At 33.4% G+C, this 16215-nt stretch overlaps 2 protein-coding genes across 3 annotated transcripts; one reads left to right on the top strand and one right to left on the bottom strand.

Annotated features, from left to right (window-relative positions):
• Positions 1-320: 320 nt before the first annotated feature.
• Positions 321-7654, top strand: LOC120070654 (probable inactive purple acid phosphatase 27). Of its 2 annotated transcripts, XM_039022486.1 has the most exons (12): positions 321-717; positions 1503-1594; positions 1791-1857; positions 1976-2098; positions 2296-2388; positions 2716-2845; positions 3517-3598; positions 3687-3819; positions 4359-4564; positions 4660-4785; positions 5539-5848; positions 6981-7654. In XM_039022486.1, exons 1-12 carry the CDS (start codon positions 523-525, stop codon positions 7284-7286), a joined length of 1863 nt encoding a protein of 620 aa, XP_038878414.1. In that variant the 5' UTR covers positions 321-522; the 3' UTR covers positions 7287-7654. The 2 variants fall into 2 exon arrangements, with proteins under 2 accessions (XP_038878414.1, XP_038878415.1); XM_039022487.1 differs by lacking the exon at positions 1976-2098.
• A 935-nt stretch (positions 7655-8589) lies between these two features.
• LOC120071520 (snurportin-1) lies at positions 8590-14200 on the bottom strand. The gene is made up of 7 exons (XM_039023843.1): positions 13744-14200; positions 13179-13365; positions 12851-13101; positions 12399-12513; positions 12077-12169; positions 9581-9724; positions 8590-9358 (listed from the first exon to the last, which is right to left on the bottom strand). The coding sequence occupies exons 1-7, from the start codon at positions 14139-14141 to the stop codon at positions 9248-9250; spliced, it is 1299 nt and encodes a 432-aa protein (XP_038879771.1). The 5' UTR covers positions 14142-14200; the 3' UTR covers positions 8590-9247.
• Positions 14201-16215: the final 2015 nt, after the last annotated feature.

Here is a 16215-nt window from a genome sequence, read left to right as displayed (position 1 = left end):
CATGAATCAACTCAATCCATAAATTTTTTTTATTTATTTGAACCAATTCAATCAAAATGAATTGATAACCATTGGATTGAGTTTCAATTTAACCAAAATGAATTAATAACCTAACCCAAATCGTACAGATTAGATTGGATTGGATTGGATTGATTGATTTTTCGGGTAATGGAGTATTTTTAACACCCTACATCGAGAGGCCAAATATAGCTATTTTTCAAAAAAAAGGATGAAAAAGATATTTTTTGAGAATGGCCAAAGTACACGGCGTCCTAACGTCTTGGCGATGATAGAGTCAAAAAAAGATTTAGAAAGGAAATGGAGACTCGAATTGAATTGTGGGACTTGAGAACGAGAGAGAGCGTGTGCACATACACTGACTATAAAAGGCTAAAGACGATTTTGAGGAATCCAAACGGCCGTTACTTCCTTCGATCCCGGCCTCCCGCCTTGTTAAATCCGATGGCCTCACTTTAATTTTATTGTATTCGCCCAATCATCGTCAACCACCAAGTTTCTGCCATGGCGGAGAGCTTTCCAATTCCAAACCTTCGATTCATCACTCTCGTTCTCCTCTCTATCGCCTTCGTCGCGCATAGTTACCAGACTCGGCTCGATGAAAACCAGCCACTCTCCAAAATTGATGTGTACAAGGCTACTCTTACACTCCGAAATACCGCCTCCATTAGAGCCTCGCCGCTTGTTCTTGGCCTCAATGTAAGTATCTCCACTCAGCAGCAGTCTCATAGTGTTTCCTGTTCTTTATTGTGCAATCGCTGACTCATGTATGATTTTGCTTAGTTAGTTTGATAGTTCTGAATATTCTTCGTACTTTCCGTTTCCGCCTTGACTAATATTTACTTCATTCTATTCAGTTTACTTGTATTTATATGGTTCTAGATTCGTAACCGCTACTCCTAGTCTCATTTTATTTTTCATATGCATCGACATGGAGTGATTACTGTGTACGCCAGTTGCTGGAATGTGCTTTTCGGAGATCTTCCAACTTTCTCGATTCAAATGCTTGTTTATTTGTTGATTCTGTTTCAATTTAATGTTTCCAGGTCGTTAATACTGGTGACAAACGTTGCTTAATTATTCGTTGATTGTTTATTGAGATTCTTCGTAGTTCTTACTTTTTGTTTTGATTTTTATATTTCCAAACAATTCAATTTTCGTGTATGAGTTTAAAATACATTCTGGCACTTCTTTTCACATCCGATTTTCCATCTGCATCATTAATAAATGGTTACTGATCATTAGTATACGGATTATGCTTTGCCGGGATATTCCTTCTTTCTGAGTTCTTTGGTCATTGACTCATTCGGTTTCAGTTTTATATATCTTGGGCGGGGATACCGGGGATATGAGTTGCTTAACTATTTTTTTATTCTTTATAAGTTGCTTCTTACTTCCTGTGTTGACTTATATAAAATTTCCTTCCCACATTTTCTCTCCGAGTTATTGTTTATTTGTCGATTCTGTTTCAATTGCATATTCAGGGCGAGGATACTGCATGGGTGACTGTCAAGTTTATACATCCTGAACCCTCTGCCGATGATTGGATAGCAGTGTTTTCTCCTGCGAAGTTCAAGTATGTGACATCTTCTTATTCCGTTATTTAGTATACTAAAATCTTGTTATGTGCATCATTGTAAGTAAAAGTGAAAGTTTATAATGTTCTTCTTTAGCCTGTTTAGTTTTGATCCATTGATAACGATCTCACTATGATGGTGAAACTTGTTACAAGTAGTAACAAAAACTGAAAGAGTTCTGTTTCTTTGTGGCAGCACATCAGCCTGTCCTAATTCAAATAAAAGGGTTCAAACTCCATTAATCTGCTCAAGCCCAATAAAGGTGTGCAGCATTTAACTTGTAATATTGACCTTGGCGTGAATGTCAGTCAATACATGCCTTTTTAATGTTTGGAATGAAACAATGATAAAAATTTCTTCTCTAACTATCTATTTTCTAGTTCAATTATGCAAACTACTCAAATCCAAAATATGTGAAGACTGGAAAAGCTTCTTTGAGGTTCCAGTTGATCAATCAGCGAGCAGATTTCTCATTTGCTTTATTTTCAGGAGGTCTTTCAAATGTTCGTTCTCTCTCCCACCTTCCATTATTTCTTCTCATTCCTCGTCCACTTTAATTATTTCAACTCTGATCTTTCAAAAAGAATTTTGTCTTTAGTTTGTTTACCATCATTTTGGGTCCAATGTAACTATGTAACTATGTTATGATGTTTGATTTTATCTTCTAGTCTAATCTATGTGGAGTGATTGGAATATGCAGCCCAAACTTATTGCTGTTTCAAATCCCTTATCATTTAAGAATCCTAAATCACCATTGTTTCCTCGCCTTGCACATGGAAAACTATGGAATGAAGTAAGTTGATCACTATCCTTATATTTCCTTTCATTTTATTGTGGGAAACGTTTGATGGGGACACAAAAAGGTCAATAATGGCCTGCAGTTCGAAAACTTCTTGTCATAATCTGATTTCCTTTCTATCCACATCACCATGCTCATAGTTCAGAAATTGTTCTGAAAACTTTAAACAATTGGATATTCATTGCTAACTTATGTTAACAAATGTCTAAAAACTGACACTCCTACTTGCTGGCAACATACGTGAGAAAATTACATATTCTATAGTTGTTAGCAAGATTCAAGTAGCTTAACGGCAGAACAATGGTCTTTTGATTTTTGCAGATGACAGTAACCTGGACAAGTGGGTACGATATAAGTGAAGCTACTCCATTTGTTGAATGGGGTCTAGAAGGGGAGCCACAGACAAGATCCCCAGCTGGCACACTGACATTTAGTAGGAACAGCATGTGTGGTATGATTAGTTCGAGCAACCCATTAGCTAGACTGAACCATCTAAGTTAACGACTTAATATTTATCTTGAAACAAAAAAAAAAAAAAAAAAAAAAATACAAGCCGTCAGTTGAAACTTTTCAGACATTTTTTTCAACATTTGTGGGGGGCTGTGTGTGTGTGTTTGCATTTACTTTCCACTTGTAATTTGAGTCTAGTTGATTTTTTGTACCGGACAATTGCAACTAACCACAAAGTTACTGGAGAATTAATTTTGGATCAGATAGATCACCTTTCTCTTGGCCACTCTAGGTTTTTATGTAGCTGCCTTGTTGAAGTTTTTGCCGCTTAAAAACTGACTCTCCTTATTAGTCAACTAGTAAATTTTTTTATTTTTTCATCTTGGTGTCCTTGAGCTTTTGGCTATTAACCTGGAAATGAGCTGCCAATTCCATCCAAGTGGTTTCTTAGAACACTACCAATATCTTTATTTCATAGTCTCATCAGGACATGAGTATTTACAATTCTTTTAGAAAGGTAGTTAAGACTTCTTTCAGAATGGATTGATGACTTTCTTTGATTCTAGTGAGATTATTACTCTGCAGGTTGTATTATTTTTAGTCTTTCATTCTGACTGAACACTGGTTTTGAATTCTTGACTTCTTGAATGATGGCGTTTTCTTTGATTAAAGATGCTCCTGCACGAACTGTTGGTTGGCGTGATCCTGGTTTCTTTCATACGAGTTTCTTACAGAACTTATGGCCAAACACTGTGTATGTATCAATGGTTGAAGCTACTGGTCTGAACCACTGTTAAATTCTTGATCATGCGCACTATGGATTGACACGGTGGTTTCTACAGGTACACGTACAGAATGGGTCATCGCTTGTTCAATGGATTATATATTTGGAGCAAGAGTTATTCATTCAAGTCATCACCACATCCTGGAGAAGAATCACTACAGCGTGTCATTATATTTGGTGATATGGGGAAGGTACCCTGAAGTTTTTAATTATATTGATTATAATCAAAATGAGTATGAGGTTTATAATTCACAAGGAAATTTTGAAATTCAACAAAAGTGAAACTTCTGAACTTCAGTTAATTAGCTTAATTTAGGCACCTCTACGTGGTCTATGTTTATTTCTTGCATTGACTTCATAGATCTCTATCTTCTTGAGAGGATGATCTACAACTGCCTTCACATTTGAGCTCCTTGAGAGGAAGCTAACATTTTGATTAATTCAAAGAAAATTGGTTGTCATAGAAATGATTTTTTGAAAAGGAACAACCTAATCCTTCACTGTTCTGCCATTTTACTAGCCAGTGTTTCACTAGTAACTATAATAAAGATATAACGTAATTATCATCCAAACTTGATAAGAACAGAGAATTCAAATGCACAGCTCCTTCCATATTGAATACTTTCTGAGTTGCTCACTCTCTGTTTGTGAGAAATGGTAATCTCATGAACATAAGCTCTTTCAAACAAGGCACTGGAAAAAGATTTGTAATACTAACCATGACTTTCAGGGACAACGCGATGGCTCAAATGAGTATAGCAACTATCAGCCTGGAGCATTGAACACCACTGATCAGCTCATCAAAGACTTGGACAATATTGACATTGTTTTCCATATCGGAGACCTAGCTTATGCAAATGGGTACCTCTCAGAGTGGGACCAATTTACTGCACAGGTGGAGCCCATTGCATCTAGGGTCCCCTACATGGTTGCAAGGTTATCAATATCAATAACTCGATTGTTTCTTAGAGTGATTTGTTTGGACCGTTTACTTTTATAAATCTTAAGCCTCTCCAATTTCACTCCTGCAGTGGTAACCATGAGCGTGACTGGCCAAATACTGGGTCCTTCTATGCAAACATGGATTCAGGTGGGGAGTGTGGAGTTCCGGCGGAGACCATGTTCTATTTTCCTGCTGAAAACAGAGCAAAGTTCTGGTAAGCCAAAAAATCTTTTAAATAATTTCATGAATCTATTTCAATGCTGAGTTTTACAAGTTGCATAACAAATTAACTGTGCACTTGTTTTAGAGGAGACTCCCATTCCCATTCATTTTAGATTAGTAAGGCCATGTTTGGTAACTATTTGGTTTTTGGTTTTTACTTTTTGAAAATTAAACCTATAAATACCCCTTCCACCTCTAAATTTCTTGTTTATCATCTACTATTTACCATTGTTTTCAAAATGCAACTCAATTTTGAAAACTAGAAAAAAGTAATTTTTGAAAACTTATTTTTGTGTTCTGAATTTGGCTAACTCAACCATTTTACTTAAGAAAAATGTAAATCATTGTGAGAAATAGAGAGGAAATATGCTTAATTTTCAAAAACTAAAGATAAAAAACAAAATGGTTGTCAAACGGGACTTAGACTATCATCCTCTGCTGTCTTCATATTACCAATTGTGTAGCGGACGGCCATTAATTATTCGATCAGGTTTCTTAATTTTGTTGAATTGTCTATTCCAAAAGACGAACAGGATCTAACTATATTACTACCTGATATTTCTTGATACAAACGAAGACAAAAATCAAGATAATAAATGAAATGTGTCTATTGAATAGACAGTTTCAGCACTATTCATAAAACTATCATACTGAGAACAATTTACTAAATTTCAACACAGAAAGAAATAAACATGTAATACAATTTGTGAAACATTTAATTGTTGACGTATTATGGTATCATCAGGTATTCGACAGATTATGGATTGTTCCGGTTCTGTATAGCTGATACAGAACATGACTGGCGAGAGGGATCAGAACAGTACAGATTCATAGAGCAATGCCTTGCATCGGCGGATAGACAAAAACAACCTTGGCTGATATTTGCTGCTCATCGTGTGCTTGGCTACTCTTCCAACGATTGGTATGCGTCGCAGGGCTCATTCGAGGAACCTATGGGAAGGGAAAGCCTTCAGAAACTCTGGCAGAAGTATAGGGTCGATATTGCCTTCTATGGCCATGTCCACAACTACGAAAGAACATGTCCCGTTTATCAGGTAAACCACTTTTCCCAAGCTTTTTCACAAAATGTTTTTCGATCTGGCTCTAAATTTTAAAACGTAAAAAAAAGCAGATTTAATTGATTGTTTATATTTTTTTCGGGTAGAAGAATCAAATTTATAATATCTTATCGAGGTGTTTATCTTTTTTAAAAAACACTAGACATATTAGGACAAATTTTCAAATGCAGGAACAAAAAAATTACTGGTTTTTAAAATTTTGCCATGATGACAAAGATTCTAAAAGTAGATATGCTTTCAGAGTTTTTCACTATTTTTTTTTCTTTTGGTACGATAAGGATCTGACCAATGGACCTCGGAGTTGCTTATGCATATCGCATGTCAATTTAACTATTTTTTTAGTTTAAAAAGAAAAAAAAATGTGTGTATATATACATATATATAGAATTTTCTGAAAATAATTTTTGAATCTTTTAAGTTTCGTATGATTATTTAAATTAGATATATATTGAAATACTAAGAAATTGGATTCCAAAAATAGAACATCAAGAGATTAAGTGCATGAGAGATGGTTGAAATAGTTATTTAGAAAAAGAAATTTAATTATACGATTTTGTAAAATTTATTTTTACACAAGGATATTGATGTTTGGTCTCATCCTTTTAAAATTGATTTTCATGTGTTTAAAAATAATTTGAAATATTATGTTCAGTTTTAAAGTGACTTTAGAATTATCAAATTATTAAAAAGGGAAAAAAAATATTAAACTAAAAGACAAATTGAGTATTTCAACAAAGAGATAAAGTAATTCCTAGTCAATTACTTGTTAGAATCACCTCTCGACTAATTATTTGAAAAATCAGTTTAAACATTTATAAAATATCAATATTGAGACAAAATCATTTCCAAAACATACAAAATCTCTATCTGAAAGTCTAATGATTCTTATATTTGAAAATATGGTAAGATTTGGACAATTTATAGGTTTTTAGATAGGTGAAAAGCTAAACAAAGGAATAATATATAGATGAGTTACGAGGAATCTACACCTTGATTTTAAAAAAGAAAACCCCTACGATGTAAAACTCTTGCAATTTTACGTCTCTATTTTAAGCGTATCTAGTTATATCTTTTGTTCATTAAATATTATATTTGTATGGTGGTGTAGCATCAATGCGTGAATACAGAAAAAACTCAGTACTCAGGCATTATGAATGGCACAATCCACGTAGTGGTTGGTGGAGCAGGGAGCCACTTATCCTCATTCACCCAAGACATCCCCAAATGGAGCATTTACAGAGACTTCGATTATGGTTTCGTCAAGTTGACAGCATTCAACCGCTCCTCCCTGCTTTTCGAGTACAAGAGAAGCAGCGACGGAAAGGTTTATGATTCCTTTACCATTTCAAGAGACTACAGAGACGTCTTGGCCTGCGTTCCCGACAGTTGTGAACCCACAACTTTGGCTGCTTGATTTTCAATTTCTCCTATTTTACCTTCGGTTTGCATATATTCTCTCCCTGAAATATGGTAGTCTTATGTTATTTAGAAAATAATCAGGTTTCCCATTTGTTTAGGTTGCATCAGGAGTATTCTCCCCCTCCCTCTCCCTCTCCCTCTCCACATTAGGTGATCTCAATAATTTTTAATTATATTTTTTATGTACTCCTTCAGTACAGTTGATGTATAGGCTAAGTTCTCATTTTTTCTTAGCTGAGTGAAATTTCAGTCTATTTAAGTGGAGACGTGTATTATGGGGGATGGGTTAGGGGAAAAGAACTCGAGATGTTTGCCCTTTGCCCTTTGCCTTTTGGATTTCGAAAATATTCTCATTTAGAGATGTTTGGATTGCTTAAAAACATTTCTGAGTTGTACACAAAACATAAAACAATAACAATGGTCTAAACATGGGTGTTATTTCTGACATATTTGAAAGTGATTCTAAGATGGTTTTAATTTATCATTTTTCAAGTTAATAAAAAATGCTTTCCATAATTCAAATGTACTTTCATAGTATTTAAAATGCATTAAATAATTTTAAACGATTAGATGTATAATTCATAGTAACTTTAAACATGATTAAAGAAAAGGAATTTTAACAAGACCATAATTATTTGGAAACATATTTTTAATCATTTAAAATCAATTCAATATTCAATATTTGATTTTACCTTTTTCTTTTTAATGCAGTGACAATATTCATATAATCAAAATTGATTTAACATGTTTAAAAATGATTAAGGGATTTTTAACCTTTTTCAAATCAATTCCAAACACGACTTAGAAAAGTATACTTATTTATTATCATCTTCTTAATAATCTACGTACAAACTTTAAAAAATAAATAATAATAACAAATAAATAATTGTTATTAAATTTTGAGAAGTAAAATCCGAAAGTTCCTTTTTAAAAAAAAACCAAAAAAACCAAAAAACAAAAGCAAAAGGAGCTGGTCAATTCATATGCTTAACTTTCATTTTATGTACTCAGTACAGTTTCGTTGGTTCTAATTAATTTCCAAGGATGGGTCTTGAAAAAAATAAAAAAAAAATAAGAACAAATATCAATTTACACTCATTAGTTTTGGAGGTTATATCAATTTAATCCTTAAACTAATAGTTGTATCAATTTAAATTCTGATTTTGTGTAGTATCAATTTAAAACTCCAACTAATAATTGTAATACTTTAAACTCTGAACTTCATAATTATATCAATTTAAACCCTAAACTTTCGTAAGTATATCAAAGTAAAATATAATGGAGGATTAAACTTGACATTTATAAAACTTCAAGATTTAAATTGATACAATTATTAATTTAGGGTTCAAATTGATACATGAAGTTCATGGCTTAAATTGATACATTGATACAACTTAGGAAGGTTTCTTGTTCATTTAAGATTAAAACTTCTGAATAATTTGTCACAGTAATCACAACTTACAATACATTATCCGATGAACTATCTACAAATGTTCACTGTTAAGGATTACCTCTAAAAGGAGCCGAGTTGTTTGCAGCGAAAGATTCACCAACGTTTCAACTTGAACCACGTTGAATACCATGAATTCTGACACGTTCAAGTATCGAAGTAAGATTAATAACACCGTGCCCAGTTCTTACTGCGCGAGTTTCATGCAGGATCCTCCTTGGCTATATAATGGACAACAGTATACAGCATATTGAACCCGGTTGAAATGCTAGTCGGCAACAGGCCGTAAAATATTAAGCGCCATAACAGTCTCTTACCAGAGGGCACGCAGAGCGGCTACAATCGGCATGGAAAATAAAGAAATTTTCCAAGCATTTGGCAGAGCGAAGAAGGATGCCACAATTTAGACCATAAAAAAGAAAGTTAAAAGGAAAACAAATTTTCAAAGGAAAACTAATTTTGTCCCTCAGCAAAATTTCTAGCACCGTCCCGAGAGTTATCAACCACTATCCAACCATTTCAGTATCACGGCCTCCTCCATCATTCAATGAATTGATGGATGCTAATAGATCATCTATTTTTAAAGGTGAGCGACGAGCAGCGTATTGAAACATAACCTGCATATGAGGTTTCCATAAATGCCTAGAAAGAGAAGTAAACAGAAACTAAGTACAGATATTCTACCTAAAATTATGATCTGCTGGATACACCCATGGTTTAAAAAAAAAAAAAAAACAAAACAAAACAGTAATAATTATCAATTATAAAACTAATTGTCAATTAATTTCTTGTAAATATGATTTGACCCTACAAGTATGATATTTAGCACAATTTCTAACCTTGGAGTAACTATCTGCAAAGGCTCGAGCTCGATTGACCTTGCCAGTATATTGTAAATCTGCCCCCTGAATCCTCCCGTCCACAATGGTCAACCCTCCATCACCAATGGTGAATCGCAATAAATTGCCTGGAGACAACCCTAACTGAAATTCAAGAAATTGAGTTATTTACTTGGTGATAAAGAAGGAAACTCAAATGTTTTTAATAAATCTCCTCCCAGAACCACAAATCTCATGGTATTGACCCAAAGGAGGCCATTGAAGTGAGTTAAACCACAAGTCTCCTTCCATAACCCCTCCTATACTTGTGACACTCCTTTGAACCTTCCCAACAGTATGTCTCATGACATATCAAATAAACTAGTTAACCATAAAAGTCTTGTCAAAGAGGAGGATATGCAAAAGGACATCAACATAGAATGCCAACACTACAAACATCCGTAAGAACCTGAACTAAAGTTTAAAAGGAGAGTAGAGCGACTGAAAGAAGTGATTCTAGCCCCTCAGTGGTTGTTTGCACATAACACGCCACAGCGGACAAAGAATGGAAGTGGAAGAGACTTCTTCACAAAATCTATCGTAGAAGGGGAGCCAAATAGACAAATAGGGGGGAAAAAACTACGTAATTGAAACAGGATCGATATTGAAAAAGCAGTTTTTTCACAAAATCTAAGACTCTCGGACTATAGCACAAAGGAAGATCCAAATATGAGATGTAAACAAAGAGGGAGAGGGAGAGAGAGAGACACCACACGGGAAACCATTCACACCCTACCTACTAAGCTTGGTCACATAACAGAAATGAAGGACCCAACTCAAATTAAGAAAATAATTTTCCTTCCCTGAACAGAAAAAGGCATCCTCCGCAAAGAATTTAATAGAGGACATTATCTCCCCTCACCACAAAACCCATAATTAAATCTTCATCCATCAATTCAGACATATGACAGTCATCCACCACAATTAAAAGAAAGGGAATAAAACATCACTTTGACAGGAATTGTATTAGGATAGAATTAGGAATCTTGTTAGGATATTAGGGATACATTAGGGCCTGTTTGGTGGAGAATTTGAAGAGGGAAATTTGAAAACGAGAGATTGAATGGAAACACAGTTGTATTTCATGTTTTCAGATATTTGATAACAGCTTCAGAAATTGGATTCTAATTTAAACATTTGTTTAAAATGTGCTTGACACTATATATTTATAAATCATAAAACTAGTTTAGTTATCCACTGATATTTAGTTACAATAAATTATCATTAATTTATATATGAATATGATTATGTTTAAAAAATTATATAATTCTTATTTTGTAATATTATATGATACATATTATGTTTTTAAAAAAATGAGTGTAAAACAGAACATATTGTATTTCTAAATGTTAATAACTTTATTTAATATAATTTTGCATTTAAAAATTTAAAATTCAAAATATGGATACAATGAAAACATAAAAATGTTATTTTCAAAATTTGCATTGTTTTGATCACAAAATCTGAAAACAGTTTTCAGAAACAGAATCCAAGTTGTTTGCCAAAATTGGGCTCGATGAATCTAAAAACATAAAACAAAATCCAAATTCTCTACCAAATCGGCCCTCGGTGAATGTTTAGAAAAGAAGTTCAGGTCAGAGGGAGTGCGGAAGGAGGAAGGTAGCAAATTACTAATTGGATTAGGGCTTGAGCTGGTATACTTGAGAGAATGGGAGATTCTCGGTACCTTAAATACTTGGGTTATCTTGTAGTTCTTCTACCTTTTATGTTTCAATATATTTTGATTTTAAGACACCTGCCTGGTTGACTCTAAGACAAAGATTCCCCTCATACCTACATAACATTAGTTTTGCTATAGAAGTCGGCACATAAGCAATTCCCATTTGTTCCTGCCAACAATAAGATCCTCATCAAGAATTCACGCACCCATAGAAAAAGCCATAGACAATGAAGCTTGTGGATCTAAAATCCATGACATTTAAAAGACTTGGCTCCTTCAAACGGAGATAAATGCAAGTCTCTATATAGTCGTGTCCATTGATACTCCCAAGAAATTTGTTTAAATGCCTTGAGCAAGTTCAACTTGAAAGCCAATAAAAAAACCGTGGGGTTGGAGACTTACAACCCTCATACCAAAAAGCACACTCTTGATCTCCCCCATATTGAAATGTGTTAACAAGCAAATTACTTCACTTTTCCTGTTTAGAGATAGAAACCTTTAACCTCTTAGTCGAGGACATATGCCTTAGTTGATATATACCCAAAAAACAACATTAAGACTACGATATGGAGACATGGCACCATGCCAAATTACACAACAGACACACGAGGACAGAAAGAAGACGAAAAACACAGACCACATTCCAAGCAAAAATGCAGTCGAAGGAAGCAACATGTAATAAACAAATGTTTTTTTTTTTTAAACGAAAATCGAACTTTTCATTGAATTTCAAAACTAATGATCCAAAGAAAGGTATAAATTTAGAGCAACAAAACCTTTTTGATCAAGTCACCGTCTAAGCATCCAAAGTCCACAGGAGGATCATCTGATGTAGCCACATTTCCATCACCTTGTAGCTCCAAAACCAGCTGATCATTCAGACAGGGAAAAAATAGCATTATAAACCACATTAGAGAAGAGAGCAGATCCATGTCATGGATTGTAGACCACTGCAATTAACTAGATTCTATTACAGAAGTAACACTATCAATAATGAACGAGCAAAAGAAAGATAAAACAAAGTTATAAACAAATATATATATATATATATATATTTTGCTTTAAAGAAAAGGAACAGGAAATGTAGAGGGAAAGTACCTGCTGTTGGCTTGGAACTTGTCCATTACTATCTGTGTCAATAACATATTGACTGCAGTTCTCATCCTTCCAAACCAATGCAAGTGGTGTATTTCCTGGCTGGTAATGGGAATGCCTAGAACAAAGACAACTTAGAATGAGATCAACGAAGTTGCACCCTGTAAGCATAGAGAGAGAATATTCCCAAAATGGAAGGAAGAACTTAATATGAAGCACAGAGCGTATCAATTATCAAGAATAAATATAATGACATTATAATATGAACATTGTCAAATATGTATATTCTACAGATAAGGAGTGTACCACATGTTTCAAAATATTCCAATAAGAGATCACAGAGGTTTACAAAATGAGAAATTATACATGAAATAAATTTAAACTAAATCCTCATTTAGAACCAGGAGAAGGAGAACACGCAAAGTAATAAATCTTTTCTTGATGATAAATCTTACTTGTTGTGAAATAATAAACCATCCTTCACAAAAGGTGTTGCTCCTGAATAAGCAGCATAGAGACCATTTTGATCGCATGTATATACAGGTACCAAGCTGAACTTGTATTTGTGATAGTATGAAGGTGGTTCACAAGCCCCAGTTTCAACAAGCTTAGAATTGAGCCAGAAGAACCGAAACTCGGCTGTGCAATCATAAAGAGAATATCCCCGCCAACAAATCATATCAATGACGTAGTATGTTTGATCTGTCTATGGGACATTCGAACCTTCACTTGTCAGTAAAAAACGGGGACTACGAAATGACATAAGAATCATGAGAAACTTACTTCTTGAAATATACAATCTAGAATAGAATATGTTTGACCGGATCCAGAGGCATTTTTTGTCTTTGCTCCGTTAGGTAGAGCAGAAGGAAAACGATGCAGAATTGATCCGTTTCGTAGCCTACTGATAGTTGTTCCATTGGAAGAAACAACAAAGCATCGTTTTCCGGAAGGCCTTGCAAATACGTACCTACATAACATCCAAAGAATAGTAGGAACGTCATTCTCAGCTTTAATCATTCGACAGAGAGATCAAGATTTTCTATCTTTTTCTTTTTCGTTTTCTGAATACTTGTTTATGTCAGAAAAAGACAATTGTGCAACCAGAAAGTTTGATCTATGGCGAGGAATACGAAACACTGAAGCAAACAAACAAAATGAGCAATCCAAATTTCGCTTGGGACGTTCCAATTGGCCAAGCACCGGAAGTGAGTGAGAACGAAACAACCGGAGAAAATTGAATTCGAATGCAAGCACGCAATTAGGAGAACGAAACAACCGGAGAATTTTGAAGAAGAAAACATAAACATAAAGAGCTAGTAACGGAGAGATGAAAAAGAATTAGAACCAGTCATCGCTAAGTCGATCAGGAACATCTATCATCCACTCAGGAAGCAACAGTTGCTTCGAAAACCACTTACGAGCCTCTGAACCTTTAAGCTTCGAAGCCTGGCGAACATCGAGCTCCTTCAGACCAGGCTCGTGAAATTCACGCTCCGATAGGAGCTCCGGCGAACATTCCGTTTCTGATTCGAGTTCGTTTAGTTCAATTTCCAGCACCGGCTCGGAGGTACTAGACTCGTTGAATGAGGATGAGAGAGAGAGGAGCGTAGAGGCTAAGGAACGAGCTTGTTGCTGAGCGTCACGGCGATTCTGCTGTTGCCGTTGCAGAGAAAGTTCCCGCCGCTTTTGCTGATCGGAGATTGCCGGCCGTTTGTGTGGACGGCGAACGTCATGCGGTGCCATCTTCCCGCAATTCGTGGTGGTTCGAAATGAAAGCAGTCTTCCAGTTCGCTTCGGTGATATCGAATCGTTCGTATATTAATCGCCCGGGATGAAATTCCATAATCGGGCCCTCAACATTATTGGGCTTTTGGGCCCCATTTCAGATGACCGACCTATAGTTTCAAAATAAATAAATAAATAAAATGACTGAGAAGAAAAATAACAAATTTTAAAGTTTCATTTTAAAAAAATTGATACAAAATTTTAAAATTATAAAAATAGTAAAAAAGAATTTATATAATAAAAAATACTAATTGATAAATGACAAAACTACCCTCAAATAACAAAATTAGGTTTAAACGAAAATGTAAAGATGCACTGCTTCAAAAATAACACAATTACCACAAATACACTCTATCTAGAGGTTCTAGAACCACAAATAAATGGTATCTAAACATTTCGGAAACAAAATTAAAAATCACCCAATATGATCCTTAATATTTTGGTCCTTAATGTTTCCACTACCTATACAACAATGGACTTCCTCTAAAATGAGAAAGAGTTGATTTACTGGTAAAGTTGTTGTTGGCAAGTGAATATGTGAAGGAATTGGAAGTATGATTGCGTTTGACACCAAAACGTCATTGTTGAAAATGATGTTCATAGTAGAAATGAAAGCAGATAACATGCGTGCAAGCAAAAAAATATCAGCAACTGGTGAAGGTGGTCGTTAAAAGCTAGCCAAGATGGGGTGGCTGGGTGAAGAAGATGAAAAAGATAGATTTAAGGGTTTTTTTTTTGTTATCTTATTTTGATAAATAAGAATAAGAATAAGAATAATAATAATATTATTATTATTAATATTAACAATAATAATAAATTGAAAAATATATATAGATACACGCACATGTTTCAAACATTTAAAATTTAATTTCCATTTATATGTTTCTTTTTAGGTTCAAATTGAAAATATAAAAAATATAAAGAAAAAAATATCAAATTAATTTGATAACAATATGTATAAAACAATAATACAAAAAATATTTAAATACAATTGAATCTGTAACAAATATATAAACAAATCAAAAGTTAGTTGGATAAAATCAAATTTGATAATAAAAAATAAATTCAAATATAAACTGGAGAGAAAAAAACAGTAAATTTTTGTTTATTCTAATTAAAAAAAATGATAAGTAGATAGATAAAATCTAATTTGATAATAAAATATAGATTCAAATATAATTCAAGGAGAAAAATCTAGGAGAGAGTTCGTTTATTTACAATTACACTATATTCATAATTCCATTTTCATAAGATTTAACAATTACCCTGTATTTATAACTTCATCGACCACAAAACCTATGAAAGAAGCCTAAGTCATTGTAGAGGCATAGCAAAAATAGGAAGATTGCAAAAGTAAATACTTATTTATTTGTCAAAAAGACAAATTAATGATATAATAATATAATAAGATGACAATGAATAAAAGGTAATTAAAAATAAAAAAAGGATTGAATTTAAATGAAATATACCGTTTATTAAATGATAATATGTATAAAATATTTTGTAAAATCCTAATTAAAATTAAAAAAAAACTTACTCCAAATTTAGAATAATAAAAAATGAATAAAAAAATATAAAAAAATGTATTATAAATTAAAGTCCAAATGGTGATAAACAAAGTAAATATGGATTAATTCTTAATATTTTCGAAAAATAGTTAAATCAAATCAAAACAAATAGCTATTTTGATTAATTAAGGGAGAAAAATGTAGAAGAGATTGGTTTATTTTAAATTCATTTGTGAAGAAGTTATCAAAATCTAATTTTAATATTAAAAATAAAATTAAATTCCAAAAGATGAAAAAAATTACGGAATGACGGTTTCGGTTTTGAAATTGAATTTGTTAGATTATAATATGATTAATTTGATTAAATCAAGCTTTCCAATTAAATTGTATTTATATATCGATTATTGATCAAGCTTTCCACATACACTGTATTTATATCTTGATTATCAACAAAGCTCTACACTTACATTGTATTTAATATTTCAGACATACAAACCAACTAAGGGAAAGTCAAGTACTATCGA

The sequence above is a fragment of the Benincasa hispida genome, chromosome 2 (genome assembly GCF_009727055.1).
Source record: "Benincasa hispida cultivar B227 chromosome 2, ASM972705v1, whole genome shotgun sequence".
NCBI lineage: Eukaryota > Viridiplantae > Streptophyta > Magnoliopsida > Cucurbitales > Cucurbitaceae > Benincasa > Benincasa hispida.
The sequence above is the reverse complement of the archived record's forward strand: the minus strand, read 5'-3'. Positions and strand labels throughout refer to the sequence as shown.